Consider the following 21,032-nt stretch of genomic DNA (forward strand, 5'->3'; position numbering starts at 1 on the left):
TCTTATATGCAAAAAAGCTCCATCCTGCATTGCTTACACATTGTTTGCACTAGCGAACTGGATGCAAGGTATGGACTAAGTGAACTTAAACCCCATCAGCGTCCTACATACCAGGTGCAGATCATCAGGGCCTACCTTCAACCTGGGGTGGTACCTTCTTGAGGAAAAGAACTGATTATTTCAAAGTGGTTGCAGTCAATTTTTAGAAAAAGCAGACTCCGCAGGTCCAACCCCTGACACATAAGAGTGGAAGATGAATCCTCATTCCTCTAAAGATTTGAACGTAATTCAGAAAACTTAAGCTTCATGTTAGCAGTCTCTATCAACATGGTCTTTGAGGAAAGTCAAGGGTTTTTAATTCTTAAAGCAAGGCAGTTCTCACCAGAAGAACGTAATTCACTAATTCACAACTAATTTATTCTTCAGGGGTTAAAAGTTTTGGGGTGGTTGGTCTGGAAGCATTCATAAATAGAACCATAAAGTTGGGCCCACTAAACATTTCAACTGCTACTATAACCTGGCCCTCAACCCCCACACACACAAACACAGTTTATTCAGGAGGATAGATGCCTTGTGAAAGGCCAGAAGTAAGCCATTAAACTACAGTTACAGTTTCTAATAGAAATCTCAGTACAGGGATGGAATGGTTCAAAATTCGGCTGAGACCCCACTGCCCTTGCAGTTTTCTGTGATGACTAAGCAACTACAGCATATTGAAGGCCCATATGCACCCTCCACTTCCTATTCCCCTCAATTTATAATGGTGATGAGGCATTTCTGGCTTCACTTTTAACTAGGTGTGGCAAACATCTCTAAGTAGACTGAACAGTTAGTAAATTAGGTAAGATATTAAAATGGGGAGCAGGGTCCACATCCCTGTTGAAATAGGAGCCTGCCTGGTAACAGGTGCAAAGCATGCCTTTAACTGCAACTAACCAGTTCAGTTGTGTGGCTTCTCACTGCAGGGGTGAAGAAATCCTGAGTTACACCCTCACCTGAAGGAACAGACTTCACAAGAGAAGCAAATAAACATTTTATTTCCACAGCACACCTTCCCTTTTCCCAAAGAACATTAGTTCACCTCAGCCATCAAAGCAGAGGGCGAAAGCTGCAAGTGACAAGGCAAGGGGCTCCTAGAAAAATAGATTATACCCAAGACTCTCCTCTTGGGGACCCAAACCCGTCCCCAGGCTCCCCCTCAGGGCTTGCCAAATGGAATGAAAGGCATGGAAAGGGGCTGGAAGAAAAGCCAGCTCCACTGAACAAAGGGGAGAGGAGCCTGGCAGTGAGCAGACCTGGGAGGGGTGTGGGATGGGATGAGCTTTGCTCCTCAGTTGAGTGCTGGATAAGGGAAGAGGGAAGAAATAATTTATTGGGTGATGTAATGGTGCGTGGTTTCAATCATGGCGACCATTCCAGATCTCTCTCAAGTGAAGCTAAATTCTGGCCGGTCTATGGAGGTAGAAATTGAGGATGGAAGGAAAGCTTAGAATCCCTCCTCCCCAGGAGAATAGACATTTATTACCCAGCTCTACCCTTTGGCCCAGCCTGCCTCCCCAGATGGCTTCCAAATCCCTCAGCTAAAATCTGCATCAGAAAATGGAATTGGAATGGGGATGTTGCCTTGCCCAAACTCTCCAGCCTCAGAACTGATAGAGAGGTTGAAGAGCAGGGGTGGGGAAAAGGAAGTTAAGGAATGAAATTACAATTTCCCCTCATCCCCTACTCAAATTCCAGTCCCAGGGCTGGGCTAGGCAGACTGGGAGAGAAGACCAGGCAGCTGTTCTCAGGGACCCATGCAGACCTGTTGGACAGACATAGTAGGTGAGAGAAGGCCGAGCTGGAGGCCAGGAGGGTTCTTTAGGCTCCTAGAGGGAGAAGCAGGGGCCTGGGGTCAAGGGGGAGTGGGAAGCAACACAATAACAAACAGTGGGAAGAGCCTTTGAACCCTCAAACTTACGGGCCACCCTCCACCACCCGCCCCCCAAATGCTGACAGAGGGGCCCCTGCGGGTGGCAGGATAATCAAGGGCAGAGCTTGATGCGGGTGCCCTTGGAGAGCACCCGGAAGAAAGGAAAGACACGCTCGCCCAGGAAGGCAGCCGAGAAGGTGTGCACGTGGGCTAGAGTCTCTGCATTGTAGAAGCCCAGGCGCCCAGCTTCATAGTCCAGGTACACGCCAAAGCGCCGTGGTTTCTCACTGGGGCTCAGCAGCGTCTGTTCTGTGGAGCTCTGGGCCTGGTATCGTTTGCCATTGGTGCCCACGCACCACACTTCCCGCTGGAGCAGGGGCTGCTGGGGCAGGTGGAGCCGGCGGCGGCGATGGTGATGGCGTGAGGAGCTGGCATCCCCGCTGCCCACGGAGGAACCCCCAGGGCCCACCTTCTCTTTATGATGGGTTGATTCACGGGCAGCGCCCACCGCCCAGCCCCGCCGCCCGCCCACCTCTACCTCCCAGTAGTGCCGGCCAGAGCGGAAGCCCTGGGCCCCCAGTACGCAGCAGTCGGCCGAGAAGCGCTTGGGATGGTCAGCAACCTCCTGCCGCCGCTCTGCCAGGCGGACTCCCCGGCGGTCAGGGGACAGCATCAGGGCCGGGTGAGCCGTGTCGGGGTCCAGCGTCAGGTCCACTTGGGAGGGAGGAAGGACAAATACGCCAGGGCTGGAACGGCTGTTCCCCTGTCAGCAGCCAACTTCACAGATTGGGCCTTTCCTGCCCCCTTCCTCCCTGAATCCAGCTCCTCATACCATCCCAGGGGCCAGCCTCAGATTCCTGCAGGCTCATCTTGCTCCTCACTCTTGTTGCTAGGACACCTGACAGGTCTTCCCCCAGCCTGGCTCTTCCTGCCACTCCACCCCACCCCACCCTCCAGGCCTGCCTGCACTAGGACTACCTGCTCATGGCTTGAAACCTCAACCTCAGAGTGGCTGCCTGGATCCTGCTCCATCTCAACCCCCACAATTTCCCTGGGGCCCAACTTCCCTCAGGACCCAGTCTCAGGTCTGTGAAGGGAAAGGCAAAGGAAAGTCATAGAGGTGACCTCCCTACCTCTCGCAGCCTGACAGAACATCCGGCTCATTTTCCTCACAATGGCATCTGTCAGGAAGTCATGGCTATGGGGTTGGCACGGGTCAGGGGACCAGACCTCTGGGGGCTGCAGCTGTACCTCTTCACACCTGGAGGAAGGGGACCGGGCAGGGGGTGGGACCATGATATTCCCAGAGGGAAGAGCAAAAGCTGAGGGGAAGGAGAGGAGGGTCCAGGAGATGGAAACTCAGGTCCTGGGGAAGGAAGGAGAGGAGAGGGATACCCAAGAGAAGCAGGGACAGGGAACCAGATGCCACTGGGTCACAAAGGGCAAAGAGTGGGAACACACCTATTGAAAGTCTCCTTGATGTCCTGGGAATAAGAGAAACAAAAAGAGGGAGAGGGAGAAAGAGATAAAGAGAGTGTCAGCTGCACAGGGACAGCGTTCCCCGATCTCCAGTCAGAGACTGAACCTGAGCAGGAAGGGAGAAGCAGCACCCTCACGGCCCTCAGTGAACACACATCCATTTCAACCACCCCATGCCTCGCCACACCTAACTCGCCTCATCCTGCTGTGAGCCCAGGGACACTGTCATTCCCACAATACGACTTGCTCGCCTTTTTCAGGATGTCACTGTCAAAAAGCCTTTCCTCAACTGTCATTTAAGCCTCTCCTACAACCGAATCTTCATGCTTTTCACTGGGTATAATCGCCACACATACCACATTCGACATTAACTCTGTTTCCAGCTTTAAAATATGTTTTTGGTCTTCAGGTTCAATCATGGTGGGTTCCTCCCAGGGAGAAAAGAGGCAGCTCTGGACAGGTGTTTGGTAAGCACTGCCTGACGCCAACACAGAACGCTGGGGGAACAGGGAGGGGACACTGCTCACCTGGAGCAGCCGGAGACCCCCCTGCTGGCTCCGCTCCTGGGCCTCAGCCAGCAGGCGGCTGAGCTGGGCGGCCTGCTCTGCAAGGCGACTAGCCGCGGCTCCCGCACGCCCCAGCTGGGCTTCATGCATCTCTCGGAGACGCCGTTCCAGCCCTGCCTGCTCTTCGGCCAGAAATCGTGTCAGTCGCCCAAACTCTGAGGCCACCGCTGCCAGCTCTGACTTCATCTGGCTCTGGAATGGTGCAAAGGGGATGGCAGATACCACCTCAACACATAGGAAGATAACCTCCAGTTTTGCAACTACCACTTCTCAATGCAAGGCAAAGGAGCCCTACATTCCCCAGGTCCAAGACAGTCCTGGAAAGAGGCTCATCTCCTACCGGCCTTACTTCTCAGCCTTACCAGATACCACCCCCTTGCTTCCAGCACAGTGGTCTCAAACTCACTAACCTCTGCCTGGAACACTCCTCTCCACCTGATTCTACCTAACTTGACTCATCCTTCAGGTCCAACCTTAAATATTCCAAGACAAGCCTTCCCTCCTCTCCAGATCTAAATCAGGACCATCCCCACAAATATCACTGTATCTCTCTGTGGCACACATAATATTGAAACGTTGTGTTTAAATGACATAACTGTTAACATCCTTTCCCCCACTGTACCATGAGCTCCCACCGGCAGGGACTAGGAATGTCTTTGTTTGCCACAGTGTCCTCGGACCCTGACATAGTGCCAATCAGAGTAGACACTTGGTAAAAATTTTTGAAATGAATAAATACAAGAATTCAGGAATCAAAACATGAAGTTAGGGTCCCGACGCCATTAAACACAGTGACCTTAAGAAAGTCACCCAACAGCCCCAGATCAGAACTTGGAAAAACTTTTTCTGTAAAGGTCCAGATAGTAAATATTTCTATGCTTTGTGGGCTCAGAGACAAAAATCAAGGATATTATGTAGGGACTTAATATCCTGTAACAGAAAAAAGTCCTGCCCAGTCCCACCCTATTTGCCAGGGATGGCCCTTCCTGCGTGGTGGGCACACTTTTCAAACAGTTACCATCGGCTGCAGATGCTGTAACAGGCCAGAGGAGGGTCCTAACTGACCAGACGCTTGAGGGGAACGGCCGCCACGGTCAGCTTCACTCTACGCCAGGGGCACGCAGATCCTGTTACCTCTATACCCAGGAGAGCCCAAAAGTATCAACTTGGGCAGCTGGCCAGAAGCACGATGACTTCCTACTCCCAGACAGATTCTACCATTCAGTGCCTAGCAGTTGCCAGCAGCAGAGTCCCTGATGTTCAGGTGGCGGTGAGCATGGGCCCTGGGTAGTGGCAAGGCCCAGGCACTGGCTGGGAAGGGAGGAAGGAAGAGGGACAGAAGGGGAGGTCCTGGCTTGGTCTATGAAGCTCACAGTGCCAGCCCATTCCAGCAGGGCCTGCTGGGGTTATGAAAACAGGCCGGAGGTGGGGAATGGAAAAAATACCTTAAAAGACTCCTTGGAGAAGGGTGAGCAATAATGAAAAAAAAAAAAAAGGGGGGTGTGTGTGGGTGTGCTGAGAAAACATTGGACTGGGAAATATTAGGTCTCTGCAGTGCTAACATACACTAAATCCTGCCCCAGCTTAAACACACTGGCCCCCTCTCAGGACAGAGCACGGTCCCAGGACAGTGTCCGCCTCATGCTCAGGGCTGCTCTGCCCAGTGCCTGCATGGATCCTGGGGCCGGCAGCTTCTCTGACGGCTGCTACGTGGGTTTTGCTTTGCCCGCTTCAGGCTCTGGTGTCGGGTAGAAAGCCTGTTCTGCAGCCTTGGGCCAGGCACCTAGGCCCTCCAATCCAGGCCTCAGTTTCCACTCCATTTTAGCACCAGGAATGAACATGCCTCCTGATTCTCTAAGGCCCTGCTCTCCTCAGCACCCAGGGAAAGCATCTACCCCTCTCCCAGGCCTTAGCTGTCCCCTCCTCAGGGGACCGAGTCACTACCTGTGACAGTGGGAAGCCCCACCTTCCTTGCCTCGACTCTAATGCCCATCAGCCCGTCGAGGACATTCACCCACCTTCAGTTCTGTCACTCGCCTCTCCTCCTTGGCTTTCATCTTCTGCACAGCCTCCAGGTGCTTCCTCAGTGGCTCCACGTGCCCCTGCAGTTTGGCCTGAGGAAATAGAAAAACGAAAGTGGGGGCTGGGAGAGGCATCTGCCCTTCAAAGCCTACCTCTGCAATCCTCCCTATAGCAAGATGGGTCAAAGCCTGATCCCTACCCCCCAAAATGGGTGTCAAGTGAGTATTATACTCCTTCTTCCACTTCTTTCAGATGATGACAAAAGCCTCCAATCCCTCTGTGCACGTCTGCAGAAGCCGTGTGTATTCTCTTTTTTTTTTTTTTTTTTTTTGAGACATAGTCTTGCTCTGTCGCTCAGGCTGCAGTGCAGTGGCACGATCTTGGCTCACTGGAACCTCCGCCTCCCAGATTCAAGCGATTCTCCTGCTTCAGCCTTCCCAGTAGCTGGTACTACAGGTGCCCACCACCACGCCTGGCTAATTTTTTTATTTTTAGCAGAGACGTAGTTTCACCTCACCATGTTAGCCAGTATGGTCTCGATCTCCTGACCTCGTGATCCGCCCACCTCAGCCTCCCGAAGTGCTGAGATTACGGGCGTGAGCCACCACGCCCGGCCGGCCCTGTGTGTATTCTCTCAAGACTAGACAGCTCCCGTGCTCACAGCTGAGAGGAAGTGGCTTGAGCCCCGCACCAGAGTCTTTCCAGGGGTGCCCTCACCTTTGGTCCCTTTCCCTTTCACAGGCGATCTTCCCCAGAACTTTTCTCTCTAAATACTTTTCTGATGATTTTGTTCCTATGCTAAAACCCTTCCATGGGTCACCACCACTTCCAAAACATTGACCCCACACTTTCAGCCTCACCTCTACACTCAACCCCTTCCACACAGACTCTTAAGAGGTTTGACCACATAAAATTACTTGTCATTTCCTGAGTATAATTCCATGCTGTCCCCTCTGTCTGGGAGTGCCTTTCTCCACTTGGACCAAGGTATTCTTCCTTTAAAACAGCTCCCTGAAAATGGCCCTGATCCTCCCCACCCCCAACTTCCTCTGTGATCCCAAGAAATATCTAATACATGACTTCCCAGGGCACCAATGACAGGTGTGCCTCCTCCAGGACACCGCGGAGTCCCTGCCCACACTTCACTTATTTCAACTTCTTTGCTTCTTTCTGCTCATCTGCTTTCTCTCCTGCTCAATTACTTGCTAAATGGGAAAGAACACCAAAACCCCTCTTCCAAAGGTTGTAACTGTTACAGCCAACAGGCACATGGGCTCTGTGTTTCTACAATTTGTAGCCAAATACTTTTCTTTAAAGGGCTGTTAGCCCAGAATGAGTGGAATAAGCCCTACCTATTTGCTCTTTCCTTTTTTATGTCTTCTACTAGCTTGTCTCCTTGTCTTTGAGAGATAATATAGAGTAGGGGAGCTCAAGCCTAGACTCCAATCAGGACCAGAGTGAAGTGACCTCAGGCAAGCCATGCTTTCAGTTTCCTCAGCTTCAAATAAGAAGAGAATGGACCTCATGGATAGCACACTTAGTGCAGTGCCTGGCATGTAGCAGAAGATCAGTAAATGTTACCGCATATTTGCTCCCTATACCTTAAGCTGCCCGTGACATCCTGATAATGACCCCTGAACTAAAGAGTTTACCAAGCCAGAGTGCAAACGGCAGTTGCTGCACAGGATAAGTGGTTGTGGACAAAATTACAGTAATAATGGAATTATAGTCAACTCATGAAAATAGCATGAACTACACAAAATTTGGCCTTCTGATATAACTTTCTACTTTTCTAGTCAATAATTTCTCCATTAATTCAGAATTTATAACACTTAAATTTACCATTTAGTGTTCTTTTTTTTTTTTTTTTTTTTTGAGACACAGTCTTGCTCCGTCACCTAGAATGGAGTGCAGCGGTGCCATCTCAGTTCACTGCAACATCCACCTCCTGGGTTCAAGCGATTCTCCTGCCTCAGCCTCCTGAGTAGCTGAGATTAAAGGTGCCCACCACATCTGGCTAATTTTTGTATTTTTAGTAGAGACGGGGTTTCACCATGTTGGCCAGGATGGTCTTAACTCCTGCCCTCAAGTGATCTGCCCACCTCTGCCTCCCAAAGTACTGGGACTACAGGTGTGAGCCACCGTGCCTGGCCCCTAAATTGCTGACAAAAACAAAAACTAATAAGCACAAATTCAAACAGAGTACTATTTAAGATATATTTTCTTTCTTTTTTTTTTTTTTGAGATGGAGTCTCACTGTGTTGCCCAGGCTAGAATGCAGTAGCACAATCTTGGCTCACTGCAACCTCTGCCTCCCAGGTTCAAGTGATTCTCTTGCCCCAGCCTCCCGAGTAGCTGGGATTACAGGCACATGCCACCATGCCGGCTAATTTTGTATTTTTAGTAGAGACGGAATTTCACCATGTTGGCCAGGCTGGTCTTGAACTCCTGACTTCAAGTGATCAACCTGACTCAGCCTCCCAAAGTGCTGGGATTACAGGCATGAGCCACCGCGGCCAGCCAGTTGTAAGAGAAATTCTCAAAACATTTTTTTTTTTTTTTGAGACAGAGTCTCCCTCTGTCGTCCAGGCTGGAGCGCAGTGGTGTGATCTCGGCTCACTGCAAGCTCCACCTCCCCCAGGTTCACGCCATTCTCCTGCCTCAGCCTCCCGAGTAGCTGGGACTACAGGCGCCCGCCACCACACCAGGCCAATTTTCAAAACATTTAACTGTTGGGCAGACACAGTAATACCAGCACTTTGAGGGGCCAAAATGAGAAGATTGCTTGAGGCCAGTGGTTCAAGACCAGCCTGAGCAACACAGCAAGACCCTGTCTCTACAAAAAAAAAAAAAAAAAAAAATTAGCTGGGCATGATGGCACACACCTCCAGTCCCAGCTACTACTCAGGATCACCTGAGCCCAGAAGGTCAAGGCTGCAGTGAGCTATGATCATGCCACTGCATTCTAGCCTGGCCAGAGCGAGACCCTGTCTCAAAAAAAACAAAACAAACATGTAACTGTTCAGGAACTATATTTACATATCATTTGTGTGTTATTACCTATTCAACAAAAAAAATTTTTACAAAACATTTTGCCAAGCTACTGTTGGTTACTGCATGTACATATCTGAAAAGAATAAATGACCCACTTGTGGCATGGCACGGTGCTCACGCCTGTAATCCCAGCACTTTGGGAGGCGGAGGCAGGCGAATCACAAGGTCAGGAGATCGAGACCATCCTGGCTAACATGGTGAAATCCCGTCTCTACTAAAAATACAAAAAAATTAGCCGGGCGTAGTGGCGGGCGCCTGTAGTCCCAGCTACCTGGGAGGCTGAGGCAGGAGAATGGCGTGAACCTGGAAGGCGGAGCTTGCAGTGAGCCGAGAACGCGCCACTGGACTCCAGCCTGGGCGACAGAGCGAGACTCCGTCTCAAAAAAAAAAAAAAAAAAAAAGAATGACCCACTTGTAAAACAGCCTATTAAGTCAGAAAGGGAATCACTCAAATTAGTTCTATACAATAACACTATGTATTTACATTTACTCATCATTTAATGTCAGATTAAATACGTGTATATGGCCTCCCAAATTGCAGAGCGCAGTAAACAGATCAAGAAAAGAGAATATGGCCAGGTGCAGTGGTTCACGCCTGCAATCCTAGCACTTTGGGAGGCCAAGGTGGGTGGATCACCTGAGGTCAGGAGTTCGAGATCAGTCTGACCAACATGGAGAAACCCCGTCTCTACTAAAAATACAAAAAATTAGCCGGGTGTGGTGGCGCATGCCTGTAATCCCAGCTACTCGGGAGGCTGAGGCAGGAGAATCACTTGAATCGAATCGAAGAGGCGGAGATTGCGGTGAGCCAAGATCGTGCCATTGCACTCCAGCCTGGACAACAACAGGGAAACTGTGTCTCAAAAAAAAAAAAAAAAAAAAAAAAAAGGAAAAGAAAAGAGATTATGACTTTTTTTAATTCCTCACCTTCTTCAGGACCTAATACGGGATTTTCAGGCAGCTGGCATTGAACAGATTTGGCTAATGCAAATTAAAATCCAGTTTCAGAAGCTCCTTGGAGCAGTCCTACTGGGGGAGGTGAAAGAGAAGGGGTGGAATGCCCATGGATAGTTTGGCCTGCGTTCCTGTTCACAAAGTGACCACACATGATATGATGGGTATGCTTAATTAGGAACTGAGGAGATGGAAAGGACAACAGGAGCTCACAGTCTCTGCTAAAAATTTAGGGACTAACAGCTAGGCAATGTTACCAATGCAGTGATCCCCATGCTAGACTGGGCTTTTTAAAGATATTCTCCTACTCAGTGATTCAGAAACTCTAGTGGTAGGATCCACTGTATTTTTGAAAACCTCCCCTAGTAATTCCAACAATCAGGCAGGTTTAACAATCTTTGTGTAGCCAGGCATGGTGGCTCATGTCTGTAATCCCAGCACTTTGGGAGGCCAACACGGGCGGATCATCTGAGGTCAGGAATTTCAGAACAGCCTGGCCAACATGGTGAAACCCGTCTCTACTAAAAATACAAAAATCAGCCAGGTGTGGTGGCGAGCGCCTGTAATCCCAGATACTCGGGAGGCTGAAGCAGGAGAATCACTCGAACCCGGGAGGTGAAGGCTGCAGTGAGCCAAGATCATGCTACTGCACTTCAGCCTGGGCAACAGAGTGGGACTCCATCTCAAAAAATTAAAAAAAAAAAAAAATCACTCGTAGAAGGAATTGTTACTTGTGATGAGGTAATGCAGGTTTGTCCAGCTGTGCCACTCAGAGCTGAGAAGCCCTAGACACATTACTCTAAAACTGGGGTAACGAAAATAATACCTAAATGAAGTTATAGCAGGAATCAGGAGAAGGTCTGAAAACATGAGTTACAAAACAAAAAAAGCTCTGTGCAGACCACACAGAGGCTACCCTCTCCTCCTCCTGGTCCCACTGCTTCAAACCCATCCAGGCCTTCACTAAGTAGTGCTATTTGTGCTGGCTGCCTTGCAGACAAATCTCCTTTACCTATGTCCAAAGAAGAGTCAAAATGAGAAGTAGGGGCAAGATATTTGTCAAACTAGAATCAGACTCCAAGAAAGTTACATCAGAAAAGTCAAACAACAGACATCCAAATGGCGGTGGCATTGTTAGTACACACCAGGGGAAGGGACAGTAAATAACTACGTCAATTATTACTGAAGCTCTGTGGCCCTCTGTATGGTACTTAAAGCCTCTCTGACTTTGTTTCCCAATCTATAAAATGGGAATGGAAAACATATCAAACTCAGTGTTGTTTGGGTTTTAACGAGACAGTCCATGATAAGTGCCTAGTACAGCGCCTGGTATACATATAAATGTCCAGCGAATATTAACTGTCAATCCTGGATAAATTAAAGTTCAAAGACACTCAGAGACTTAATCAAGATTTGACAATGCAAGTTGCACAGCCAGGTCTTCTGACTGAAAAGCTCCTCCTTTCTAGTCAGTGCATAAGAGTGACACAGAGCCAAACAAAGTCCTTGAAGCCGTATCATGGTGGGTGGTGAACCCACTGGGAGGCAAGTGCAGGGCATTTGGGTCTGACACTGACACTAGCAGTTATCTCTGTGTTCCTGCTTCTGAGCCTTTTCTTGTCCTTTGAAGCCCCCAGTTCTTTCCATCTCTAGGTGTCTCCGTCAAGGACAGACTTAAGACTCACCCGAAAGAAAACGAGACTTCTGGTAAAGCCCTAGAGACCTGATCTGGCATCACCGGCTTTGCTCTATGTGCTTTGAGGAAGCCATCCTTCCCTGGTCCTCTTCACTGCATCTGCTCTGTGTACAGAATCCTTCTCATTCCAACCCACCTTGGTGGCAGTAAGTGCTTAGATAAGCACTCAGCTCACCAATACCATGAGGTTCTTTGGTGGGCGAAGAGATGTTTCCTTTTCCCAGCTCCTCTTACTTCCTCTCCGCCCCCCACTAAACGCCCATCTTCTCTCTGTACTTCTCTCACCTTGTACTCCTGCACCACCTCCTCCAATGGCACCACGCTGTGCTGTTTGTGGCTCCTGGATTCTCTGCACACCACACAGATGGCCTCTTCGTCTACCTCGCAGAAGAGCTTCAGGGCTTCTTGGTGTTTGGGACAGATGCCCTGATCAGTCACGCGGCTCCCTCGACCAGGGGTTGGGTGCATCTGCCGAATCACCTGGACCATATTGGCCAGCTGCAGGTTGGGGCGGAAGCTCCGCCGAGGAAAGCTCTTTCGGCACTGAGGGCATGTGAAGCACCTCCGAGGGGCTGGAGGCGGGGGCAGTGGGGTGACGGGGTCTAGATCCTCTTCCTCATCCTCCTCCAGCACTTCCTCCTCGTCCTCCTCATCCTCCCCCCTCAGGTCCTCCTCCATGTCCCCCAAGTAGTAGTCCAGGTCTTCCTCCTCGTCCTCCTCCTCCCACACATAGTCCATGTTGTCCCAGCTGGACCTGCTCATGCCACTGGTCCAGAACACACCCTCTTCTTCCTCCTCGACCTCCTCCTCCATGTCACCCTCGTAGTCTTCATCCCGCATGGGGGTGTCCCACCCCGCGCCAGGCCCCACAGCCTCCACTTCCTCCTCCTCTGCGTCCTCCTCCTCCTCCTCCCGATCTAACTCATCCCTGTCCTCCTCATCCTCCCCACCCCACAACTGGGTTACACAAACTCGGCAGAAGTTGTGCCCGCAGCCGATGGACACGGGGTCCGTGAAGTAATCGAGGCAGATGGCGCACACCGCCTCCTCCTGAAGGGTCTGCACAGGGTTGGGTGTCATGGCAACGGCAGCCATCTTAGTGTCCAGCCAGCCAGTGTACAGGTTCCGTGGGGGGGCGAGGGGCGGGGGTCTTCCCTACCGACGCCCTGGCGACCCGGCTCCACCCCCAGCCCTGCCCCTCCACACCTCGCCCCAAGAGCAGCCAGAGAGATGTCGTCCCGACAACCCACCCCGCCACAGTGTTCCCTACTCCCAAACGACAACCGTGTCTCTGCCAGACGCCACCGCCAAGTCCCTCAGGTGGCTCTGAGTGCAAATCTGCCCCAATGCTCCCTTGGACTCCTCATAAACCCCCGCCCCTCCTCACTTCCTGGCCCCGCCCCTAGCTTCCGGCCTCCTTCCCAACACTTCCGGCGTCTACACACCACCTAAGCTCCCGACTTCCCTCCGCTGTCGTGCTACTCCCCTTTTTTGCCCGCTGGGCCCCAGGGCGACAGGAAATGGCGAGGAGACACTCTAGTCTGCACTAGAGAACAGGGCGGGAGGGCTAGGACGGTGGAGGCCCACGTCTCCGTTGTGCGGGGCCGCGGGGAACGCAGAACAGAGGAACCGCCTACCCCCATCCCCCGCCGCTGGGGAGAAACTTCGGGGGGTTGGGGGAGCGCTTGGCGGCCGTCTGCTTTCGGTGCTATCACCGCATCGGCCAGGCGCCATCCTACCCTCCCGGCACAGCCGACTGCAGCCGGTACTCCCCACAGCCGTTGCCGGAAGCGAGGGGGTGGGTCCGCGGCGCGCCGTGAAGTACTTCCGGCCCTTCTAGGCAGACGACTTTGTTGTGGAGGACTCAGAGAGTCGTCCGGGTCGGACCGGGGGCGGGGCCTGAGAAAGCGCTTCGCGGGTAGGGCCGCAGACGCCCCACCCTCCACCAACTGTAGTAGGCGTTCCGCATCCAAGGTAGAAACTGCCAACCGGACGCTGTCTCATGGTTTAGATGAACTTCCCTAGCTGCCCAGCAGTAAAGTGGTGACGAATCATTACATTTACATTCTCACAGCATCTCTGCAGAAATAGATGCTTTGTGCGGTTGAAATAAGCTTAAATAGCTCTTTAAAATTTATTTTTATAGAGATTTGATGTCGATACATAGTAAATAAATATATAAATGTTGTTTGATGCGAGAAAAATGACGGGGCCATGATTTATGTACAGAATCTCCAGTGAGTGCCAGCCACGGCGTGACGCCAGGGCTGGGCCTGCAGGACTTACCCTGCTCTCAAGGCGGCTCCCGGGAAAACTTCAGATGGACGTCGTGCTTCCTAGGTGGGTGGTCAGGCCTCTGAGGATGTCAGATCAAACGCGCCAAAAACCACGAACCCTCGTGGGTGAACTATGCTAGGCCATTACAGGAGCTGCGGACTCGGCTGCGGTGGACAAGTCCGTCCCCAGAACCTGGACACCGCTCAGCCGGCCGCAGCAGGGGTCCCCGGGCCTGTCCTACAAAAGCGCTGGCCTGGAGCTATCCCGGCCTTCGCAGCCACGTGTGTCTTCAGGACGACGCCGACCCCAGGCTAAGCAAGGCGGTTTCCGTAGTGTAGTGGTTATCACGTTCGCCTCACACGCGAAAGGTCCCCGGTTCGAAACCGGGCGGAAACACATTTTGGTTCAGGAGAACTTCTCTCCCGAGGCCAGCCTTACCTGGCAGGAAGGACATATGTGTGTCCCTGGGTTTCGGAGGAACACGGACTGGGGCAAAACTGAAGGAGAGCCCTAGTCATACCAGGCCCTTAATGAACACTCGCAGTGTAAATTCAGGTCTCGCACCTCACCTAAGCTCTTTCTCTTCCCTTCTGAAGCCTATGCAGCCATCACATGTACAGGAATCCGTAGATTTCAGATCCTCGGCTCTAGTGCCCAGAACAGAGCCAAGCGCAGGCGCTTCTTAGTATTTGTACAGTGGAAACGTGGCTACAGCTCTGCGGGTAACCTCCGTCTTCAGAGACAAAGTTACAAAGCCGTTGTAACTGCCCGGCTAGCTCAGTCGGTAGAGCATGAGACTCTTAATCTCAGGGTCGTGGGTTCGAGCCCCACGTTGGGCGAGATTTCTTCTTTTGGAAAGGTTAAGGCAAGCCGTGTTACCTAAGTGCACAAATGGTGTTCGCTGTACCAAGGCCTAGTGGGTAGCGGATTCGCCAACGGTGGGTGCTGGAACTTGGACTAACCGGGTGGTCTCCGATCGGTGTGTGGAAGGCCCCGAGCAGAATTCTCACAACCTTTGCACCCTCTCTAACTCTCGAAGAAAGAAAGAGAGGCGGGTGGGTACCTGAGGACCAATTCCTGCAGGCCAGCACCGTGGGCTGTGGTGCATGCATGACCCTTTGCTGTAGTCCACTCGCCCAGGGACATCACATATTAGGCACTTTCTGTTTACCAGACGGCCTGCCCCCGTCTTGCTGTGAGACTTGCTCTGCTGGAGGGAACAATGTGATTTGCCGAAACTGGGGTGAGACCGCAGGACGACCCCAGGCGTTCGTGAGCGTCAAAACCTATCTGATTCACTCCCACTTTACTGGGAAATTTAGTGGTTAGGATTCCGCGTTTGCTGCCACCTGCTTTCGACTCCCTGTCAAGAAAGATGCTTTGTGTTATCTGAGAAACTTGTCTTCCGTATATTCTTTTTTATGCTCTTGATTTTAAGAGTCTATTTTTGTGAGATGTTGCCCCACAAATACCAGCCTCCACGTTTCCCCCATACATAAATAAAGATAAAAACGGGCCATGCGCCGCGGTGGTTTATGCTTGTAATCCCAGTACTTTGGGTAAGCCAAGGTGGGAGGATCGCGTGAGCCCAGGATGGTCTCGAAATTAGTCCTACAAATATAGGCCTTTTTTCTTTTCTTTTCTTTTCTTTTCTTTTCTTTTTTCTTTTTTAAGATGGAGTCTTGCTCTGTTTCCAGGCTGAAGTGCAGTGGCACCACCTCGGCTCACTACGACTTCCGCCTCCCGGGTTCAAGCGATTCCCCTGCCTCAGCCTCCCGAATAGCTGGGACTACAGGTGCGCCACCACGCCCGGCTAATTTTTTTGTGTTTTAGTAGAAACGGGGTTTCACCATGTTGGCCAGGACGGTCTCGATCTCCTGACCTCGTGATCAGCCTCCCAAAGTGCTGCGATGACAGGCGTGAGCCACCGCGCCCGGCCCCGTTTCGTATTTTTCAGCTATGGAAGTCTCCTCCGCAGTCACACCACACCACGAGAGAAGTCTGTCGATCATAGAAAGCTGGCTTAACCTCGCTGAGCAAAAGACAGCATCGTCTTCTGTCTCAGGCGTATATCAAAGCGGGGACTTAGGAGGGCTACATAGTCTGTGAGGGCGGTCTGGGCAGAAGCTGGTCAGAGCTTGTAAATAGGCAGAGTCGCTAGTACAATCCTAGCACGTGAGTTACTGGGGCTGTGGTCTTGGAACATCAGGCAGAGTCTAAACAAGCTGATGCTCAAAGAGTTTTAAGTTTGACATTTCGTCTTGCACAAATTATTTCCGATTCTTTTGCAGACTGTGGTTTCAGGGTTATTTTTTACCACTTTCACTGGGACTGGAAAACATTCTTAAAGGATTCTGGCTTTTTCATTAAAGTGGAGATGAAGTGGACAGGCTTCTTTTCTTTGTCCTCCAGCAAGCCAAGGGAAGGCCCGCTGGAGCTTTTTGCTACAATTCCTGCTTTCTCTCCTCTCCACCCCTTCCACCCGTCGCCGCTCTGGCCAGGTCAGGTTTGGGATGCCCTTCCAGGCAAGTGACCCAAGCTGCTCCGGGCACAAACACCGCAAGCGTTCAACAGTCGGAGAAGCACGACACACACATGGAACCTGGTGGGAGCTTTGGCCTCCTCCCAAGCCCTGTGCTGATGGGGCCTGGGGAGACTGAGGGACTCACTCTGATTTATATTTCAGGGGGTTCCTTCAGGAGTGATGCAAACAGGGAGTATGAGGGGGAGTAAGACTGTCGGAGACAGGGGCTGGAAGGACATAGGCCTGGTCCATGCAGGAGGCGGCCGGCGCCGGGGGAGGCGGCAGCCAGAGGGAGACGCAGGTGAAGGAGCGGGATGCACGGCTTGCAGCGGCGATAGATTTGGGTGGTTCCACAACCTGATACAGGCCGAGGATGCGGGAAGGGAGGGAAGAAAAAAACAATGACTTAGGTCTCGAACGGTTGGGCGTTAGATGCTGTGAGATACCTGGAAAAACTGCCCAAGACACGCGTGGATCTGCAGCTTGGGAGAACAGTTCTTGCTGGAACCAGAGACGCAGCTAAGGTGTGGGTCCTGCTGCAAGCCGACGTGACGCTCCAGGGTCAGCCTCGGGCGCTCGGAGGCGGAGACGGGATGGGAGAAAAGCCTGCAGCGAAGGGTCCACCCAGGCCGAGGATGCCGCACAGTGCAAAGGAGATTGGCAGCGTCCAGTTCAGCACATGGTCTCGTAAGAGAAGGCGTCCATGGATTGGGCCACCTGTAGGCCCGTGGTGGCCTTGACCAGAGAATCGGACGCACACAAGAAGGGCTCCCGCCCTGCGCCGAATGGAGCGGGCCTTCGGGGTCACAGAGGCAGCAAGGATCCCTGATCAGCAGGACTGCGCCTCGCTTCCAAGCAATCCAGGTATTCGGAAATTAGGCGTCGGCGGCGGAAAAACATTTCACAATATTAAGCAATCGCTACTACTTTTAAATTTACGTATCTGCAGATCTCCATATGACAGGCTTTAAGCGTCATTCCAACTCTACATACGTACATACCTTGGATGCTAGGATTAGCGAGTTTTATTTTTATAAAAATACTTAAAATTTTTCATTGAACTTTTAAAATGTAATAAAAATTTCAGATTTATCTTTAAAAACTGACTCAAAATTTTGATATTCATTAATTTATATTTTGCCGCTTATTTTAATACTTATGCATAATTCATAGAAATAAATTTTTGAAAAGACAAAAATAATTTCACTTTTTGGTTTTTATGTTTACTGTAATTTACATTTTTAACAAAATATATTCAAATATGTGTGCTTTGAATGCATTTTGCATTTTTTAAATCCTCTCTGTCATTACTGTCCGTAGAGCACAAATCATGTGAAAATTAAAACCTCTGGCTATCTTCCCTGGAAGAAAAGGAACCACTAGGGAAGCCTATCCAGTCTTAAGCCTTGGAAGGTACATTTGCCTTTTCTCCCGCGATGCTCGCTAGCTTTTCGTTGTTGTTGTTGTTGTTGTTTTTGAAACGGAGTCTCGCTCTATCGCCCAGGCTGGAGTGCAGTGGCGCGATCTCAGCTCACTGCAAGCTTCGCCTCCCGGGTTCACGCCATTCTCCTGCCTCAGCCTCCCGAGTAGCTGGGACTACAGGCGCCCGCCACCACGCCTGGCTAATTTTTTGTGTTTTTAGTAGAGACAGGGTTTCACCATGTTAGCCAGGATGGTCTCGATCTCCTGACCTCGTGATCCGCCCGCCTCGGCCTCCCAAAGTGCTGGGATTACAAGCGTGAGCCACCGCGCCCGGCCTTTGTTTTGTTTTTATTTATTATTATTATTCGAGACGGAGTCTCGCTGTGTCGCCCAGGCTGGAGTGCAGTGGCGCGATCTCGGCTCACTGCAAGCTCCGAATCCCGGGTTCACGCCATTCTCCTGCCTCAGCCTCCCGAGTGGACTACAGGCGCCGCCACCACGCCCGGATAATTTTTTTGTACTTTTAGTAGAGACGGAGGTTTCACCATTTTAGCCAGGATGGTCTCGATCTCCTGACCTGGTGATCCGCCCGCCTCGGCCTCCCAAAGTGCTGGGATTACAGGCGTGAGCCACCGCACCCGGCTTTGTTTTGCTTTTAATTGCTGGAAGTGACTGGGGTACCCTTAGAGGTCACGCTTTACAGTTTGACAAACAGCATTACGCAGGGCCACAGGAAGACTGGTGTTCTGGGGAAGAATGGATCTAAAGGCCATGATTCAATGGGTGAAGCCGACACCTGGATGTTGACTACAACACTTATAAAAATCATTGAGGGCCTCTGCGCATTTGTTTCCGTAGTGTAGTGGTTACCACGTTCGTCTAACACGCGAAAGATCCCCGGTTTGAAACCGGTTAGTAACAAAACTGTGTTTTCCTTCCAGTTCAAAAAGGTTTCTTAGTGTGGAGTCTATATATATAAATGTTCACAGATTTTGCTACACTTAGACACCAGCCAGATTTTCCAATCCATTGCCAATTAATTTCAACCTATATATTCCATGTCTACGTCTGGAATATGAGGGTGAGAAGTAAGTAGTCTTACTGGTCATTATTAGGGTCTGACTGCAAAGTCCCGGCGGATCAAATACAGTCAGCCGCCGGGGAATGCCACGGAATGACAGATGAACGATTAAAAAGTGCAAGAAGGCTCAGGTTGGAAATCCTTGGTGGAAGTTCAGGCCGTGGAAGGTGTGCACCGGAAGGCCAATAGTGATGGCGATAACTACAACGTGCACCACACATCAAGTAGTCTGCAGGTGTGGCCCTGCGCTTCCTGCAGAGGAACCTAACCATTCTGGGAGGTTGTTTACAGATGAGGCCACTGAGGCATGGTCACATAAGGCGGCGGAACACGTGAGACGGAGCAGAAGGACAGGGAACCGAAAAGAAACAGGGCACAGAGAAATTCAAGTGAAGTACAGGCTGGTTCGGGCGGAGGACTGCGCCACTTCTGGAGGGCCTGCAGCCCTGACACGGCCTTTGTGTTCGCAGTGGCGGTGGAGGGCGGTCAAGAGGACCATCAGCCTCTCCAAGGCGTGACCGTCGGCCTCCCCCTGCACCCATCCTCACTTGCAGCTCGTCGGCTTCGGGCCGTGGGACGCGGCGGGTGAGTTGGGAGCCCGCTCCCCAGGGGCCTCTTCAGCAATCTCAGGGAAAAGGCTGCAAAAGCTTCAGAGAAGAAGCCGGAGCGGTGGTCGGGATCCCTAATACGGCGCTCCTGGCGGGAGAGAAGCCCGGGAAAACCCACGTGCCATGCGGCCCCGGCAGCGCAGGCTGCTTCCCCGCCTAGAAAACCGGCTTCCGGCTTTCTCACACCGCACCCGCACACTTGGGCAGGGGACCAGCCGCCTCTTTCCCAGCACCTCTGCCCGACGTGAAAGGCGAATAAATGCAACATCTAAGTGGCAAAGCAAGGGTCGGACGTGTCAGCGCGCCACTGTAGCCCCAGCTACTCGGAAACCGGGCTTAAGAGTTCGAGACCAGCCCAGGCAACATAGACTGTCCCCTCCGCCCCCGCCCCCAGCCCCATCTCTAGGAAAAAAAAAAAATATATATATATATACATATATATTTGATTAGCCGAGCGTGGTGGTGCATACCTGCAGTTCCAGTTACTACCCTAGGTCGAGGCTGCAGCGAGCCATGATCGCGCCACTGCACTCCAGCCTGGGCACCGAGCCCGTTAAAAAAAAAAAAAAAAAAGGAAAGGTGGCAAAAACCAAAATTCTCTTTAACGTTTCATACATTTTAAATGCAGACAAAGCGTAATCAAAGCAGAGTCCCGTGGTGGGAAACTTGTTGGGACAGCGTTAGCATAACGTTCACAGAAAATATCAATGTCATGCCTATTTCTTCATCACCGCTCTTTCACACTTAATTGTAATTGTAAACCTTCCCAGAATTTACGCATCAGAAAGTCCGGTAGTCAGCCTGGAACTCACAGACCCCATGCAGGAGAGTTCTCCCAGAGAATTCTCCCCGGCCCAACTTCTTTTCCTGACCCCTATCCCGCCGACCCACCCCCTCGCACTCCTCCTGTCGTGTTTAACTGACTGGTTTGAAGTGAGTCTGTGCTTTGCTGACGGAGTGCCTTCTGCATCTCTCTAAGCTGACCTCCTTGGCCACTGGGACTCTGGGAGGCCAGGACCGTCACTCAGTCCTTTGTCACTCTTCTCTAAGTATATTTTGCTCTGTGCCTCAGCTAACGTAAGACAGTTCTCATTGGTCTTCCTTGTGGAGACAGTGAAGCAAATTCAAAGCAACACAGTCAACATCAGCCAGCTAGCTGGGCGGGGCAACAAGATGTACAGGAAACAGTCTCTTTGGAGTCATACTTTGAATTACATTTTAAAAAATATTTAGGAACCTGCCCGGCGCGGTGGCTCAGGCCTGTAATCCCAGCACTTTGGGAGGCCGAGGTGAGTGGATCACCTGAAGTCAGGCGTTCGAGACCAGCCTGACCAACATGGTGAAACCCGTCTTACCAAAAATACAAAATTAGCTGGGTGTGGTGGCACATGCCTGTAATCCCAGCTACTTGGGAGGCTGGGGCACGAGAATCGCTTG

At 51.4% G+C, this 21,032-nt stretch overlaps 1 protein-coding gene and 2 non-coding genes across 8 annotated transcripts; 2 read left to right on the forward strand and 1 right to left on the reverse strand.

The window, feature by feature from the left end:
- Positions 1-1,018: 1,018 nt before the first annotated feature.
- TRIM41 (tripartite motif containing 41) lies at positions 1,019-13,518 on the reverse strand. 6 transcript variants are annotated; one of them, XM_055284892.2, is made up of 8 exons: positions 11,969-13,518; positions 5,976-6,071; positions 3,919-4,149; positions 3,374-3,396; positions 3,046-3,173; positions 2,454-2,626; positions 1,805-1,867; positions 1,019-1,452 (listed from the first exon to the last, which is right to left on the reverse strand). In XM_055284892.2, the coding sequence occupies exons 1-8, from the start codon at positions 12,776-12,778 to the stop codon at positions 1,402-1,404; spliced, it is 1,575 nt and encodes a 524-aa protein (XP_055140867.1). In that variant the 5' UTR covers positions 12,779-13,518; the 3' UTR covers positions 1,019-1,401. The 6 variants fall into 6 exon arrangements, with proteins under 6 accessions (XP_055140867.1, XP_055140869.1, XP_055140866.1 ...); XM_055284894.2 differs by having other exon boundaries at positions 1,805-1,868; positions 2,451-2,626; XM_055284891.2 differs by having other exon boundaries at positions 1,727-1,868; positions 2,451-2,626.
- Positions 13,519-14,283: 765 nt separating this feature from the next.
- TRNAV-CAC (transfer RNA valine (anticodon CAC)) lies at positions 14,284-14,356 on the forward strand. Its single transcript has one exon. It is a non-coding gene; the product is annotated as a tRNA-Val (tRNA).
- A 370-nt stretch (positions 14,357-14,726) lies between these two features.
- On the forward strand, positions 14,727-14,799 carry TRNAK-CUU (transfer RNA lysine (anticodon CUU)). Its single transcript has one exon. It is a non-coding gene; the product is annotated as a tRNA-Lys (tRNA).
- The last annotated feature ends 6,233 nt before the right edge of the window (positions 14,800-21,032 follow it).

The sequence above is a fragment of the Symphalangus syndactylus genome, chromosome 7 (genome assembly GCF_028878055.3).
Source record: "Symphalangus syndactylus isolate Jambi chromosome 7, NHGRI_mSymSyn1-v2.1_pri, whole genome shotgun sequence".
NCBI lineage: Eukaryota > Metazoa > Chordata > Mammalia > Primates > Hylobatidae > Symphalangus > Symphalangus syndactylus.

What these genes read in the sequence shown, in the direction of transcription:
- TRIM41 (XM_055284889.2), bottom strand. Translation starts at nt 12,778, where the DNA reads ATGGCTGCCGTTGCCATGACACCCAACCCTGTGCAGACCCTTCAGGAG. An exon ending in AGGTGGTGCAGGAGTACAAG is followed by an intron (nt 6,072 to 11,968) that starts GTGAGAGAAGTA and finishes CTATTTCCTCAG; the next exon opens with GCCAAACTGCAGGGGCACGT. An exon ending in ATCAAGGAGACTTTCAATAG is followed by an intron (nt 3,174 to 3,373) that starts GTGTGTTCCCAC and finishes CCCTTCCTCCAG; the next exon opens with GTGTGAAGAGGTACAGCTGC.